Source organism: Leptidea sinapis, chromosome 4, assembly GCF_905404315.1.
Source record: "Leptidea sinapis chromosome 4, ilLepSina1.1, whole genome shotgun sequence".
In the NCBI taxonomy this organism is placed as follows: Eukaryota; Metazoa; Arthropoda; class Insecta; order Lepidoptera; family Pieridae; genus Leptidea; species Leptidea sinapis.
The window spans coordinates 5,166,695-5,183,947 of record NC_066268.1 but is presented as its reverse complement, the minus strand read 5'-3'; the positions used below and the strand labels follow the sequence as shown (position 1 = coordinate 5,183,947).

The following is a 17,253-nucleotide window of genomic DNA, read 5'->3' as shown; positions in this document are numbered from 1 at the left end:
ATAAACCGATTGGATAAGAGAATACGTTGGATGAGGGCAGCGCAGGACCGATCGTCGTGGAAATCTTTGGCGGAGGATTTTGTCCATTAGTGGACGTCTTTCAGCTGATGACGATGACGATGAAGAATATCATAGTAAAAGTAGTAGGGATATGAAAAGGGAGGCGGAGTAGACCCGCAACAGGAGGGAAGGACAAGTGGAGCAAATCAAAAATGGATTGGCACCTATCCAAAATACAATAAGCGGAAAAGAAGAAGACAGTTCTAAAGATGGGAGGATGAGCTAAGATGAGTAACGGGAACCACTAGGACCGGATTGGCAAGAAATGGAACGGACTGCAAATATAGGAGGACTGTCAAGAAGGACAAACATTCGAATTAGATAGTATCGACTCGTTATAATTTGACCATGATATAGATTTATTAAAGAATACTATGTAATTGACTGAATAAAAAGCATAAAAGTATTATATAAAGAGGACTTCCATAGTTGTCAGTTCATATAAGTGCCCACCAAGGAGCTCGCTGCGTGTATCTACACGGTGGTCAGGCCTTCATCTACCACGCTGGCCCATTACGAGTTGATCAACTTCAAGTACAACCTTTAAAGTCGTTACAACTTAAAACTAACATTCAAAAATCTAAAAAAAAACAAGCTCGGAGATCAAACAAGCGCAAAGACGCCATAGGATTGACATAGAAACCAAAGCGATAATTGATAGCTTTCACTTAAACGTTAATCGAGCAGAATTTTATGGTTGAATGTTTCATTTTCTATGTACATCTTCATCAGCCGGAAGACGTCCACTGCTGGACAAAGGCAAAAATTTCCGCCACGATCGGTCCTGCGCTGCCCTCATCCAACGTATTCCGGCGATCTTGACCAGAATGTCGGTTCCTCTTGTGGTTTGGGACCATTTACAGTATTCAAAAAGAAAATTGAAGAATAATTAACAAAAGTGGTAAACTATGAATACGTATTAAAATAATATACATCGGTATTATAAGTGCATAGTTATTACAATTTATAATTTAAGGCCTTAACAATCTTAACCCGTGTTTTTTATATTTGGGTAATGTATCGTGAAATATGTCAACCTCATTGCTAATAGAATTAAAAAATTATTTAAAAAGTTGGTGTAGAAGACCAGTTGCTTGAGATTCTGCGTGGGACTTTCAAATGGAAGGTTTGCAAAAGAGGAAGGCAATCAATTTAATTTCTAAGAGTTTTAAAGGAATGACATACAAATCGAGGAGTTTTCTGCGGGTATCTAAGCTAGTCATATTAAAATATTTTATTTTATCATAATACGTTGTCATTTGCGTAGTTGGTGCCTCAGAAGTCTTTTTTGAACGCGTTCTATCCTTAGCTAGTGAGTATTATAATTAGGTGACCACACTACACTGCAATATTCGAGAATTCTTCTGACGTACGTATTATATTTTTTTTTTATACCTGCTTTGAACTCCTTGCTGTTTCGAATTTAGAAACCCAACATGATATAAATTAAGTGTGGCGCTGACTGTAGGATATTGGAATTTAGAGGTAGGAATCTAGGCCACTGTTCGCATACAATCGATGTCTCCCTGCAACTCCAAGTGATCCAGCTGTTCACAAACCTACGCCTTCTAGAATATATAAATGTAAGCAGGCTTTAAGTAGGTGTTGTCTCGAGCTGTTGATGAAATCTATTTAATTTGAAGCAATTGACTTTGTCCTCGAAATGACATTGAAATCCTTTGAAATATCGATACCCAATATTCCGAAACTAGGCGAACAGTGATAGCATAAAGTGGTAATATAGCGATAATCTGAGGTATTAAAACATATAGTAGTCGTTTACCAATAATGCATGAATTTTGAAAATACTTTAATTTAATTTTTTCATCCTAAAAATTATCAAACACATCAAATTATAGGTAGATTAAAACATTCTTATTCAATTAAAAAATAAATATTTTTTCCCAGCAAAATATTTCGGCTCAAACGCGCCATTTAGCGCGAGGTTTCTGTGGCGTCAGAGTATCCCAAGAATCTATATTGTACTAATAAATGTATGGCCGGTTTATTCCTTTAGTTATACTGTGAAAACTATTAAACCGATCAGAATTATTCTTGAACTATTAGATGCAGTGTGTTTCGGAGAAGATTTTAGTATGTAATATGTTGGTGATTACTTATTTAGAACCTATTTTTTTTACCCAGAAATGCCTTTAAATCGCAATACAACGAATTCAGTCCATGACATTTCATTACTTAAAGTGATAATTCATACAATGAGCGGGTGCGTTTTTGTTTAGTTTGATTGTTTTTTACTATAAAAATGCAAAAAAAATAAAACAGAATCTTAACATTGATCTCAATGAGAATCATATGCTAATGATCTTTAATAACAGAAATAAAACAATGGATATGGTAATTCCAGTTAAATTATATTTTCTGCATTTATATATTATGTTTAGTTTTAGAAATTAATGTGGTAATTAAATTAATTATCACATAATAACTTTCACTCTTTTAAATTCAGAAGAAGAAAATCTGGGTTCGAAACACAAAAACACTCATCAAACAGCATCCTAAACGCATCTATTTTTGGTAGATTATCTGATTGCGTTTTAACAAATCCACTTTCAGTCATTGTAAATAATAATAAACATATCATTATCATATAAACCAACATATAATTTACTATATCGCTAACCACTGAAAATAATATCTAGGAACAATACCATTGCGTTTCGATGTTTTATATTTCGTATTTAATATTTATTATTCAGCACAAATTTAATAAAAAAAATATTTAAGATAAAATAAATAATAATAATACAGATTATAGTGTATATAAGTGTGTCTGTTGCATCATTTTACATTTTTACATATTATATTGTAATTTGAAATGATTTGTAAAGCGATGTACTTAAATGTAAATCTTGATATAAAAGAGTGGCAATGAGTTTCTTGCTACTTATTCTCATTAGCTCAACCCTTTTCGAAGTAGCGGTAAATTCAATAAGATTTTTTTTTTGACATTCATAAGTGTCATTTCCGTGACCTACGTGAATAAACTGATTTCGATTTGATTTGATTTATAAAAAACATTTTTTTTTATGGAATAGGAGGACAAACGAGCGTACGGGTCACCTGTTGTTAAGTGATCACCACCGCCCACAATCTCTTGCAACACCAGAGGAATCACAGGAGCGTTGCCGGCCTTTAAGGAAGGTGTACGCCCTTTATTTGAAGGTTCCCATGTCGTATCGTCCCGAAAACACCGCACAAGGAAGCTCATTCCACAGCTTTGTAGTACGTGGAAGAAAGCTCCTTGAAAACCGCACTGTGTACGACCGCCACACATCCAGATGGTGAGGATGAAATCCTAACTTGTGGCGTGTCGTGCGAAGGTGGAATTCGGCGGCAGGAATCAGGCTAAACAGCTCTTCGGAACACTCCCCGTGATAAATGCGGTAGAAAACACACAATGAAGCGACGTCTCTACGCAACGCCAAGTGATCCAGCCGTTCACAGAGCACTGGGTCCCCGACAATTCGAGCTGCTCTGCGTTGCACGCGGTCAAATGGATCGAGCTGAGACTGGGGTGCGCCAGACCAGAGATGACAGCAATACTCCATGTGTGGCCGGACCGGGGCTTTGTAGAGCGCTAGTATGTGGGCCGGCTTGAAGTATTGCCGTGCTCTATTAATGACGCTCAGTTTCTTTGAAGCCAACTTGGCTTTGCCTTCCAGATGACCATGAAATTGGCAATCGCTCGAGATTTTGAGACCCAGTATTCCGATACTAGGCGAGTCTTTAAGGGAAGTGTTGTCAAAGAGCGGTGATACGACAAATGGGGTTTTTTTAGTGGTAAACGCGCAAACATGAGTCTTCTGGGGGTTAAATTGAACAAGGTTCAATTTTCCCCATTCCGCAAACTTCTCAAGAGAGGACTTGATAGAAGACACAAGTTTCTCCCGGCACTGTTAGACGATTTCCCGAGAGAGACCTGCATGGCCCATGTATACGGCATCACCAGTGCTGTCGTCTGCATAACAATGAATGTTGGAGGTGTCCAACATATCATTGATATGCTGAAGAAACAGCGTCGGAGACAGCACACAGCCTTGGGGCACTCCAGCATTCACGGGCTTCGGGTTCGAGCAATATCCGTCGACAACGACCTGTATGCTGCGCCCAGTGAGGACGCTGGAGGTCCACTTGCACAAGCTCTCGGGAAGCCCAAATGATGGAAGTTTTGAGAGGAGCGCCTTGTGCCATACACGATCAAAGGCCTTCGCTATATCCAGGCTAACTGCCAGGCCTTCCCCCTTGCTTTCAATAGCCGCAGCCCATCTATGTGATAGGTATATCAGAAGATCACCTGCCGACCGACCATGGCGAAACCCGTATTGTTGGTCGTTGAACAACAGGTGACCCTCTAGGTATACCAAGAGCTGACGGCTAATTATGCTCTCCATGATTTTGGAGAGCAGGGAGGTAATAGCAATAGGACTGTAGTTTGCCGGATCCGAACTATCTTCTTTTTTTTGGATCGGATGGACAAGAGCTGACTTACATGAGTCAGGGACTACGCCTTTAGGATAAGGGTGCCAGTACCCGCCTGGGGTAAAATCTTTTTAAGATCCGCTGTCATATTCTTGGTGGGATGGCCACCGGTCCATGACACTTACCTATGCGAAACATAGTGGCACTAGGCCACAACTTGACACCGGTGTTCTGTGCGAGTGTGGTAATTAACCCGGACGAGTCTGGCCCGATTGTGCTGACGTCAAAAGACGGCAGCGTGACTCTCCCACTTCTATGTAGTTAATATTTCAACTAAATATAAAATACATGCATATTTTAACCGATTTCAAAAAAGGGGAGGTGCTCAATTCGTCAGTTTGGTTTTTTTATGTTTGTTACCTCAAAATTTTGGACTGGGTGAACGGATTTTGATTATTTTAAAGCTGGTACTTCCTATTGTGGTCCCATTGCAATTTGGTCTAGATCTGGCAATGGCAACCATGGGAAAACCATAAAAATCTTTAATTTGCTATAAGAATGTGCGCGATAAATTTACGAATAACTCAATATCGCGCCAACCGATTTCGATAATTCTTTTTTTATTGGAAACGATATACTTCAAAAAAAGTTTGTTGAGAGTTTTGTTAGGTTCTGATAATGGGATCAATGACAAAGTAACGGAACTCTTCAATTCTTAGGAGCAAATTAACGATACTAGGCCAAATCTTTTTTTTTTGCTATCCGGATATATGGGTCAACTATCGTAACGTCGTTATGGTCATGTAATTGTCGTAGTAAAATATTATGATGATCACTGGAACACCTTAACGACTTACAGTAAGGGTGCGATCTATGGCGGAATTTTTAACTGTCTGTAAAATTATGAACTTGCTTAAACTTGGCATCTCATGCTTAAAACAAATTGTAATAAAAACATTATAAATGGTGGAGCTGTCACGTAATACAAATAATACTCTATTACTCTATGCTCTACGGTCGGTCATCAGCTGTCACTGTCGTCTGTCAGACAACCATGATTATATTATTCCTATCCACTTCCTATCCTATTCGTATTGTGCAGACTGCAAACTGTTATAAATCTTATTTCCTAAATATTGAGAATAATCTAGATTCTGTAGATCTATAGATTAGTTTTTTACGTTAAAAGTGCCGTGATCTCATAGTAAAAGCTACTAGTTATGTTGATAGGAAAGTGATAACAGAAACGCTGAGTTTGATAAGTGCAAAAATATTGTTTGCATTTGATAATGGCTAATAATCGTATACCTTCGGGGCCTAACACACCTGGTAGTCAACAAACACCTACACAGCAGGGCATTAAGATATTTATTCAAAGAGACTATTCTGAAGGAACAGCTGTTAAGTTTCAAACAAGATTTCCACCTGAATTGGAAGATAGAGTAAGTTAAATTGCAATAATTCTGTTTGCATTAATGACCTCATCTTTAAATGGGTCAAACTGTGGTCTTGTACTTATGTGTTTAAAAACTAATTGAGTGTGAAAATTTACTTGAATTCATCAGTGACAGTTATTTTATTATCAATATCATTAATCTTGAATCTGATAAATGATTATTAGTGATAGTAGTCGCCAAAAATTCAATCACCTGTAGAAATGCAATGTTATATATAAATGTTATAACATCTATAAATAATATAAAAAACATAAATAGGCATCATACATAATTTTATTTTAGATGTCCCTGAGCAGTTATTTCTAGAAACTCTTGAGTCTATTAAAAAAAAAGGACCAACATTTTTTTAATAGAGTACAAAATATCATCACCTGATGTTAGGTGATCACAACTTGCAACACTAGAGGCCACTTTTTATGAAGTTGGTAGAATGTTGTAATGATGATGATAAAAGTGTTGTTGCTGTAGAATCAAGATTTGATTAAGCATTTGAGATGCTAATTTCAAATGGTTCCTGGGATTTTTTGATTCAGTTGGCCAAATAGGAAGTTAGGATGAGTATAAAAATACATACACCAAAAGCACCATGACTCATAGTTTCTCTATGTAAAGTGTGTTTTGGATATTAATTTTCCCTTCTAGAATGTGTTGTGAAAGTTTATTGGCATTCCAGAGAGCTATTATTAATCTAACTTGCTAATTTATCACTTTCATTAGAAGGATTAGCATTAAAGATGATTATTGCATTAGTTGTCATAATTTGTTTCATGTCTGTTTTAACCAAAGTGAATCAAAGCAATCACATTGGTGCTCACACAGGGTTCTTTCAATGTGTTTTATTGTATGTGTAGCAATAGATTGCTTAAAATGAGGATGATTTGAGTGAATGTATTTGAAAGCTATTGGAGCACGCTATAAGACCATGCAAAATAAACCATCTTATAAACAAAATAAGGGTCACAACTTGGTGAGGGTGGTGGGTGCTGTACGGCACACTCGGTCTTGGTGTATCTGAAAAATCTAGTGCCAATTTAGGAAGGTTAATTGTTGGGTCCTGTTTGTATAGGCTTGTGTAGTTCAGTGTGATTTAGTTTGTGTAGCGAATTCATAGATTTAATGGTGTAGTGTTGTATTGGTTTTATAATTTTGAGAATAGAGTAAAAAGTTCCATCTGTTTTAGTACTCTATGATCAACAGGCAAACTGTGAGCTTTGTGAATCCATCTATCTATTAAGCCCTTTCATTCTGAGTTAGAGTATGTCTTGTAACTCAGTGTGCAGCTTGGCAAGGGCTCTTCTCCAGTTCGGGGCCCGCTGTGAGTTTGAATTCATCCTCCCACCTTGCTCGAGGTCTCCTCTGGTTCCATGTGCAACCTATTTTTCTTTGCATTGTGAATACACTGTAATAAGTAATTTTGTGTAACAAATAAAACGAGAACATCAAGTCCAAGTTGTAATTTTATTTCAAAAACAATTGCAACCTGAGTTTAATACTCAGTTTGATTGTATTTATCTACTTTGTACTTATAACTTTATTGGCTGTTAGTACTTGACTCTTTGTTTTAGCATTTTATTGGATTCTAGCTTTTCATGTTGTACAGTACAGATGGCCATTGGGGCAGTTAAGTCCTTGTGCCTTACAACCCACCACATACCGGAAGACAGTGTTGGTAGGGATGAATTGGCTAAGATGGACTCATTTTGGTGGATTGTCAGTTGACAATCTGGTCGAGTTCATCGGAATATGTTGAATGATAGTCATGGGGATCTTTGGGAAGGCCTTTGTTCAGCAGTAGATATCTTCTGGCTGAAATGATGTTGTATAGGTAGTTCTTCATTATCTGCTACAGTTACTTCTATTATAGTTAAGATTAAATTTGCAAGCTTACTCATACAACAACTCGTACAAGCTTGGTCGTTTCGGGTCTAACAGGGGAGCTCGGTGAAAAATTTATGATTTTGTAAGAGATTTTTCTAGGTTCGGATGGTGTTTATTGTGAATAAATTAAATGTCGGTTTTTTTATGTCTATCCCCACCCATAACTGTGGGCTTACTGGGTGGTGATCATTTCCTATCACCTAATTTTAGCTATTTTGATATATTCAGGTTACCTTTCTATTATTATTATAATTATTATATTATTATTATTCTGGTTATGTGTGACCAAGTTTTTTGTAACTGGTGAAAGAAAAAGAATAAAAAATATAAAATAAAAATTTGTTTATTTAATAAATCACCTTAATTATTATGTGTTAATCATAACTTAAATGGCCCTGATAAAATTATTTTTAAATTATTTAAGTAATTACTTAAGTATAATCTATATATATAAAAATGAATTGCTGTTCGTTAGTCTCGCTAAAACTCGAGAAAGGCTGGACCGATTTGGCTAAGCCTAGAGAAGGTTTAAAAGGTGAATAAATATGAAAATCCTCGGAATTAAATAAAAACAACAATTTTGTTTTTCATTTGATGTGTCCCCCGTCATCCGATATTTGTTTTGTATGGACATAATATTTTCTATGAGAGAATTTATTGACGCACGGTTTGACAGTTCTGTTGTGAAACAATTTCATTACAACAACAGGGAGCATATTTTACGAAATAATTCTTGATGTTATGATATATTATTGAGAAATTAATAAAAATATTTTATTTATTATATACAGAACAACGTCTGTCGGGTCAACTAGTATAATATAAAATGCTTCCTGTGTAACATAAACTTATTAATTTTATGCTGTGCATGTTATTTTCAGGTAGACAGACAAACATTTGAATACACAATAGAGAAATTGAATGAACATTTTGAGATGGCTGAAACCGCTGACTGTAGCACATACTGCGAAGGTTGCTTAGCTTGTCTCACTGCATATTTCATATATATCTGCACAGAAACACACTATGAAAAGGTGAGGGTACATTTAAATTTTATTTATTTATTTAAGTTTTATTAATCCATATAATGTTAGGTTCTATTACATGTTTTCTTTAGTGTAACTACATATTAGTTGTGTTTAAATAAATTAGGTAAAGATTAGTTAGTTGTAAAAGCCTCCTCCAGGTTTTTCCATTTTTCCTTATCCGGAGCAATGTTGAACCAGTTTATTCCTGTTGATTTTACTAGTCATCAGTCATATTTTGTCACCCTGTGTGTTTCTTTCCAATTGCTGTAGTCTGTTGTTGTCCATTTTGTTGTTTGTAGTGTGCATCTTTTATCATGTAATCTTACTATATCACCTGACCATTTCCATTTAAGTTTAAGACGTTAAGTATAAGTGCATCTGTGAGTTTTGTTTTATATATCAAAAAAATGTTTTGTGTATTCTTCTTAGTTTTTGGATACTTTTTTCCATTGCATACTGGCAAGAAAAGATTTTGTTGTTTTCTTAGTGTTGTAATTTAAATTTTAATTGCCTTTGACGAAAATATAGATCTATATTGCAACGTGTCCAATAATGATTGCTTACAATATGTTGTTATCATTACTTGACCAATGAACATTCAAAATCCTGGGCCTATTCACCCCAGCTGAATGTCTTGTTTGAATTTCTAAATTATGTTTATTACAAGCCATAAGATTGATCATATTCACTTCCATTCACATTCTCCACACCACATTTGCTTCATAAATATCTGACCTGAATCATAATCATTCAATAACCGTAAATTCTAGAAATGTATTTGCATTAGTTAAAAAATATCATCACCAGCGCCATACCGATGTTATGTACATTTCATTCGAAAAAAAATCATTTACAGTGGGTGATTTCTTATATATGATTTATTTATAAGTTGTTAACACTGTTAATGTTGATGTAGTACAATATCAATGTAGAAATTCTTAGCAGCCATTATATTAGTTTCATTGACAATGCTTTACTGGACTGTGGTATTTCATTTATTAACATGGCATTAATGTGGTATGTTTGTGGATCCGGTGTTATGTACAGGAAGCCTAAAAATTATCTTATATTTTGATTGCATTGGTTCTATTATTAATTTTGACAATATGCTTATTTCAGCATTTAAGGAAAATATCAAAATTCATCTCAACACAGAACGAGAGAGTATACAATCCCCGGGGCATTCATTTGACAGACCCAATACTGCGTGGCCTGCGAGTCATAGAAATAACAATAATAGATGTTGCCAACTGCCAAAGCCCAACAGGTATTGCTATTTCGCTTGATATAATAATTTTAAATTAAATTTTATGTTCTTTGTGTTTGTTAAATTAATACATATTTAATTATTGAAAACTAGTATATAATATTAATGTTAAACATTAATTCGCTGGGGAAAATGATAATAATTATTTATTTATCACCTTCATTACTACCTTCATTACCTACATTAGACCAGTGCTGAAGCATTTGAAAATAATAAAAAAAGACGTGTGGCACTCGGAGACTGCCGCGGTAACGCTATTGCATAGCATTTTTTATCAACTTATGCAATTATAATTATTTATTTATTTTATTTATGAAGTATTTTTTTTTTGATAAAAAATTCTAATAAAAGCAAATGGGAACTGAGTAAAATTTTACTTGCAAGATTTGATTACAGACAGACAACGGGACAGGTAAAACTAAATAAAAATGCTTGTAATACTAATAAAAATTAAAAAAAAGTGATAAAAAAATAAAAAAATCAAGATGTACCCCAGGCTCGAACCTGGGACCTTCTGCACAAAAAGCATACCTGATAACCGCTGTTCCACGGCAACTGTAATGACTGTGCCGAAATGTCTATATACATCTAGTAAGTAAGTGTTAGGTTATTTTCGTTACGGAATTTCTGGATTCGGTCTCCACGCTCAAGGCCCGCGATAGAAGCTATGCAATAGCTTAAAACGTTTTATATTATATATATATATATATATATATATATATATATATATATATAACGCTTCTTGTAATTATTATATTATTGATGCTACGAAATAACACGTATGAATTCTCTATGAAACGCCTTTTGATGGGCCTAAATTTTCCATTTAACTGTTTAATACGTTTTTTTTTCTTCAGGCAATTCCACGGCAACTCAACTGCGGCACACCTGACCACCACAAGAAAACCGGGAGTTCTTCATGTAACAAAAGTATTGGTTTTAAATATATGGTGCTCTGTTGTGTCTCTTCATCGCGAAGAGATGACACATTGACATTTCCGTGACGCGGTTGTATTTAAGTTAGATAGTGTTACTATTTAGAGTGAGTGAGTTTCGAGTTTTTTATATATTTAGTACTGGGATATTTGTTTAGTGTACGATTTTGTAATAAATAATTAGTTTAGTATGAAATGGAAACAATTTAGCATGCAACGTGTATTTCCTCTGTCACAGCACTGACCTGTAATAAATACCACTGGACAATCTGTTCCATATTATGTTTGACAGCAAAGTTTTTGTGCCTATTTGAAGCGCCACTCGCGAGCGTCCAGAGAACTAATTTTGACGTGTAATACAAATGGCTGCGAAAGAACCGTATAGTACTCTGGAGTATTTTTGCATTTTGAATTAATTTCGTTCGTTTCCGTGTTATTTATACTTCAAGAATCAACGTAATAAAGCACACAAATATTTTTTTTTGTAATAAGTTTCTTACAATCTATTGAGTTTTGTCTAGCTGAGGTTGTCATCATTAGTTTTAGTACCGCAGACTCTCGCTACATGGTCAAGAGCGCCAAAATTGTGAATATAAAACAGGCACAAAAGCACATTGACAACCACCAGTCCAGTGGTATATAGTAGAGGTCAGTGTGTCACAGAATCTATAGGAGTTGCCATCTTGAAAAATCCTGAATAATGTGTAACTAGAAGGAGCGATTTGTTTAAATATTAATATCATCTTTTATTTCTGATACTAATGCAGTTAGATAAAACATAAACATATTTAAAAAAATCATGTCAATAAACTTTTTAAGTTATCAGACGCCATATTGAATTACTTGACGAAAATTTTATTATAATATGTTCTTTAAATATTAAAGTTAATAACATGTTTGACTTATTATAACGACACACAAAATATTATTAAAGTGAAACATTTATTGCATTGCCTTAAATTTTTTCGTCCATCTATCGCATGTTGCATAACAGCCGGTCGCGTAGTAGGGATGAAGTTGAATCATTAATTTCTACTACTGCTTTTAAGTCATGTTCGCCTAGTAGTTTCAGGGCGCAAGATTTAGAAGATTCAAAGATATTTATTTTACCCGTAGGACACAAAGTCCCACTTTGGTATGTCAATTGAATTTTAAATATTTTAATCACTTATTAAACGTCAAAAACTACCACCCATTCAAAATAGGTTAAAGTTCCGCGATGACGAAAGTTTCATCATCATCATCATCATTAGCCGGACGACGTCCACTACTGGACAAAGGCCTCCCCCAATCCACGACTTAGCCCTCATCCAACGTATTCCGGCGATTCTGCACAGGTCGTCGGAGATCGAATCAGAAATGAAGAGATCCGTAGGAGGACCAAAGTTACCGACATAGTCCAAATGAGTGCGAAACTGAAGTAGCAGTGATTAGGGCACATAGTTCGACAGACAGATGGCCGTTGGAGCAGTAAAGTCCTCGAATGTCGACCACGTACCGGAAGACGCAGTGTTGGTAGGCCCCCCACAAGATGGACGAAAGTTTAAGTGAACAAAATTATAATAAAGAATGGCTTAAAGCTTCCAAAGTGGCTGATGAAACGGATAAATTTTAATAATAGAACTGTATTTGTTTTATGTTTTTTCTTTCAAGTATCTGCTCACGGCGTTAATGAGATTTGATGTTAAGATGTGACTTTTTATTAAAACGAGGGCGGCACTGAAAATTTCGGGAATCAAGGAAGTGACACAACATTACTATTTAAAAATGTATTTATTGCTTTTCGAAGTATTCTCCGCGAAATTTGACACATTTTTCCATACGATGGAACCAATCATTGAGGCAACCATTCCATTCGGAAGTTGGGGTCTCCAAAATGGCCGTTTTGTAGGTGTCCACAGCTTCTTCAGGTGATGAAAACCTCTGACCACGCAATTTATTCTTTATTTTAGGGAAAGTATAGAAATCATTAGGGCTTAGGTCGGGGCTGTACGGCGGATGGTCTAATAATTCTGTATTTTCTTGCTCTAAAAACTCTTTTGTTCTGTGCGCGGTGTGAGATCTCGCATTGTCGTGATGAAAGTTGATGCGGCGGTTGCAGTTCTCTTTACGGAGTTCACAAACGACCTGTGGCAAACAAATGCTAGCATACCATTCTGCAGTAACCGTTCTTTGTCCCTCAAGAGGAATAGTCGCAAGATGGCCGGTTTTGGAGACAAACGTGGCCACCATTTTTTTTGCAACACTCCGTGAACGAACAATTTTTGTTGACTTTAACTCATTTTCGAACACCCAAACTCGTGACTGGCTTTTGTTTCGGGTTCATACGCGTATATCCAGGATTCGTCACCTGATACGATGTTGTATACAGCATATGAGGATCCTGCGTGGAATCTTTCGAGAGTTCTGATGCACCAAGTAACGCGAGCCGCTTTTTGCTCTTCACAGAGCAAATGCGGTATCCATCGGGAATACAATTTTTTTACACCTAATTGTTCATGCAAGATTATTTGTATTTGACTCATGCCAATGTCTAAAGTTGCCTGAATTTCGCGGTATGTCACATGTCGATCTTCCTCAATCAGCTTACGCACAGCATCAACGTTTTCTTTGGTGACTGCAGTTTTTGGACGACCTTGATGGGGATCATCACTGAGCTTGACACGTCCACGTTGAAATTCAGCAAACCAGCGATAAATTGTGGTTTTGGATGGGGCTTCATCACCAAATGCAGAAATCATCCGGTCAACACACTGGTTTTGTGTTAAACCACTTCGAAAGTCATAATAAATCATCGCTCTAGAATTTTCTCGAGTCAATTCCATTTTCTCAACGACTAAACAAGTTTGAAAAGACCTTGTGACAAAACCGAGAATCTTTTTTTAAATAAATAAATATTATTCGATTTTTAAAACCAAGGAGTTTTCAATTAAAAGGATTTTAATATGACAGGAACAGTGGAAATATTCCATTCCAGATACTTTTAGTGCAGCCCTCGTAATACTTTGATGGATATTTCTTAGGGGTTATGTCACTTCTATGTATATTATATAACCAATGCGGTTATGTTTTTATATTATTATAGTGCATGTATTAATTCTTTCCGAAAAAAGTTATTTACTATTTTTCACAAATAAACGTGAAATCAAAATTTTATGAATGATGCGAGACTCGAACCCACGACCTCTGGCGTTCCGTGCCAGTGCTCTGCCAACTGAGCTAATCGTTCCAGTCCCGCATCGTTCATAAAATATTGTTTTCACTTTTATTTGTGTAATTTATTCCAGAAGTGAGGGTTATCACTTTTAAACATAACAAATTGTTTAGATTTACTGTTTTAGTTTTACTTTATAGATTATGTTGACTGATATCATGTTCGTTGGAATAAATATATACTCGATTTAGGATTGTGTTATAAACTTACAGATTTATTACATCTGATATCTGAAGGTTACGCAATCGCTGTACGAGAAGAGTGGAAGTGAAACGATATGAGAAGAGATTGCTGTGTTCTCTGACCAGCTTGTATATTTTGTTCCAATGAAACCGTATCAGTGACAAGCTTTGAAGAATTATGTACAGTTATCGCGCGAGTTGAATGCAGTCGGGTCTTGAGGTAAAGAGCGCAAACATCTCCCCCCGCTTGCCGAACGCCTCACGTCGCGCGTCTAGTGATGTGCCGTAGTCGTCGCTTACCGTGTTATTGCGTTAATACAAAAATTGCCATCCCGTGTTACTTTTTTGATTTTAATAATGACTGATCCGATTCTATCCGGTTGCGTTCATAAAAAAAATTGCCTTAGGGGAGAGTCTTCGCTAATGACAAAGCTTAAAAATCAAATAGTTAAACTGTAAAAATACTTCACGGCTGAGATTCGATCCATCGACCTCGCGGTGTTTCGGCTTCGCAATCACTATGATCAACCATGAATCAACTATGAATTTCAATGAGTGTGTTACGAATTTTCGATCGTGTCCTGACGCGAGTTTAACTTTTTATACCCATCCTAAGAAAAGTGCTCAACGCCGCTAAAGAAGTTTTCACTTCAAAAAACGAGTTTTTAGTCACCGCCAAGCACAAGAAATGGGGAAAAATGGATTACACATGTGTGTTGAAGAAAGTCAGAACAAAAATTTGAGATATAATTATTAGGTTAAAATGGTAAACTTAAAATTGTTTAAATTTATCGTCACTCTCATGATTATGGTCATAAATATAAATATCCTTAAACGAACGAATTCAAAATCTAAATTCAAAATTCAAATTCAAAAACACTTTATTCATGTAGGTCACGGAAATGACACTTATGAATTTCAAAAAAAAAAATTTTTTTTTTTCTAATTGAATTTACCGCTACTTCGTAAAGGGTTGAGCTAATGAGAAGAAGTACTCAAATGTCAAAAACTGAAAGGCTTACACGAGTAAGTCAAAAAAAGAAAAAAAAAGTATATTAATACTTATAATCACAAGAGTTATTGAGTATAGTAGATGCATCAATCCACACATACCGTAAATAAATAGAGGCATTATGTGAGCATTTCATAAAATAAAATATATAATAACTTTAATTTTAAAGGAAATAATGATAATAAAAAACACATCAAGCAGACCTCCCGGTAACAAGACCATCCTACCACGAGCTACCACGAGTAGCACCCGTTCACGAGCATAAAGTTTAATGCATCAAATATGCGATAATTTTTATTTATACAGTTTATGCTTCATTACTTTATATGAAATAATTTATATTATTTAAACATGATTCATATATTGGATGCAGCAAGAGTGGCCGTTGTGTTTCTTGTGTGTTCTTCTCACGAGCTCAACTTTTTTTTCTCGAATATATGGTAGGTTCAGTAATTTAAAATATATTTATAGCGACGATTCCAAAGCGTTTAATTTAAGCCTAATAGAATAAAGTTTATTTGACTTTGACTTTGACAATTCTAATTAGGTCACATCACTATCGCATTCCTGCATTCTGCATTCACCTCGCGAGATATCTGTATGTAAGTAAGTATATAAGCAATTTGATTTATACGCCATTGTGGCCATGGCTAATAGACTTTAAACAATTTGTTATGTTTTTTAAAGTGATAACCCTCACTTCTAGGATTAATACACAAATAAAATATGAAAACAAAATTTTATGAACGATGCGGGACTCGGATCCTCTCGCGTTCCGTGCGAGTGCTCTTCCAACTGAACTAACCGTTCGAGTGACATACGATACCGTCATAAAATTTTGTAGTAGTTGTATGCTGTCCCAACCGGATCGGTTGGCAGAGCACTGGCATGGAACGCGAGAGGTCGTGGGTTCGAGTCCCGCATCGTTTATAAAATTTTGTTTTCGAATTTTATTTGTGTATTTATCCTAGACAGTCTGTAAATTTAATTTGATAACATAATATATAATATTTATAATTATTTTAGCAATTTTATACTTTGGATATTGTAGATTTATAGATATTGTTAATATAGTTGTTATTTGTGCCGCAGTGGTGAGCTGGTAGTTTGTATATAATGATAGATTTGTTATCAAGAATATATGTTTCGAATAAGTGAATATGTTGTGAAGTATGTACTAGGCATGAATATTAAATATTTGAATATTGTATTTATAGTTTTTGTTTTATTTATTGATATAAGTATATTAGATCGTTTGTATTAGGTATTTAGAAAATTATAAAAAAATTGTGTGTATACTTATGTGTGCACGCAAGAAGTAATACTTCTTTGGCGTAACAAAGCATAAATCCCTAAAATTATTTATTCTATTTCGTTTGTAGAAAGAACAATTTAAAAAAACTTGCAAAGATGGCTTGGACATTTAATTATTAAATAACGAATACGGCTGTACGGGCTTGAACCCTTCGCCTGTCGCAATAATGGACGAAGAACCAAAAAAAAATAACGCATGACGCAACGTCAGAAAAGTTTAGGAACCAACTTCACCCTGATACTTTTGTATTACAGAGATGTGCGCGCATCTTAAAATTTCACTCTGATCACTTTTTCATAACAGGCCTAAAGAAGTGTGACTTAAAAAACTCGTGTTAATATCCCCGCGCGTTTTGAAGGGGACGGGACATTATCGAGGTAACGCGTGACGTCAGTGATTTGCAAACAGCAAATCTAAATAAGAAGGAGGAGATAATATAATATAAATATTATAAGTGTTAATTCT

The 17,253-nt window shown here is 35.4% G+C and overlaps 1 protein-coding gene across 1 annotated transcript; it reads left to right on the top strand.

Moving 5' to 3' along the window:
• The first annotated feature begins 5,564 nt into the window (after positions 1–5,564).
• On the top strand, positions 5,565–16,689 carry LOC126979836 (golgin subfamily A member 7). The gene is made up of 4 exons (XM_050829399.1): positions 5,565–5,942; positions 8,717–8,869; positions 9,983–10,130; positions 10,988–16,689. Exons 1-4 carry the CDS (start codon positions 5,790–5,792, stop codon positions 11,020–11,022), a joined length of 489 nt encoding a protein of 162 aa, XP_050685356.1. The 5' UTR covers positions 5,565–5,789; the 3' UTR covers positions 11,023–16,689.
• Positions 16,690–17,253: the final 564 nt, after the last annotated feature.

Bases quoted from the DNA above. Each gene is read 5' to 3' on its own strand.
- LOC126979836 (XM_050829399.1), top strand. From the start codon at position 5,790: ATGGCTAATAATCGTATACCTTCGGGGCCTAACACACCTGGTAGTCAA. The intron at 8,870-9,982 runs GTGAGGGTACAT...TGCTTATTTCAG, and splicing joins CAGAAACACACTATGAAAAG to CATTTAAGGAAAATATCAAA. The intron at 10,131-10,987 runs GTATTGCTATTT...TTTTTTCTTCAG, and splicing joins CAACTGCCAAAGCCCAACAG to GCAATTCCACGGCAACTCAA.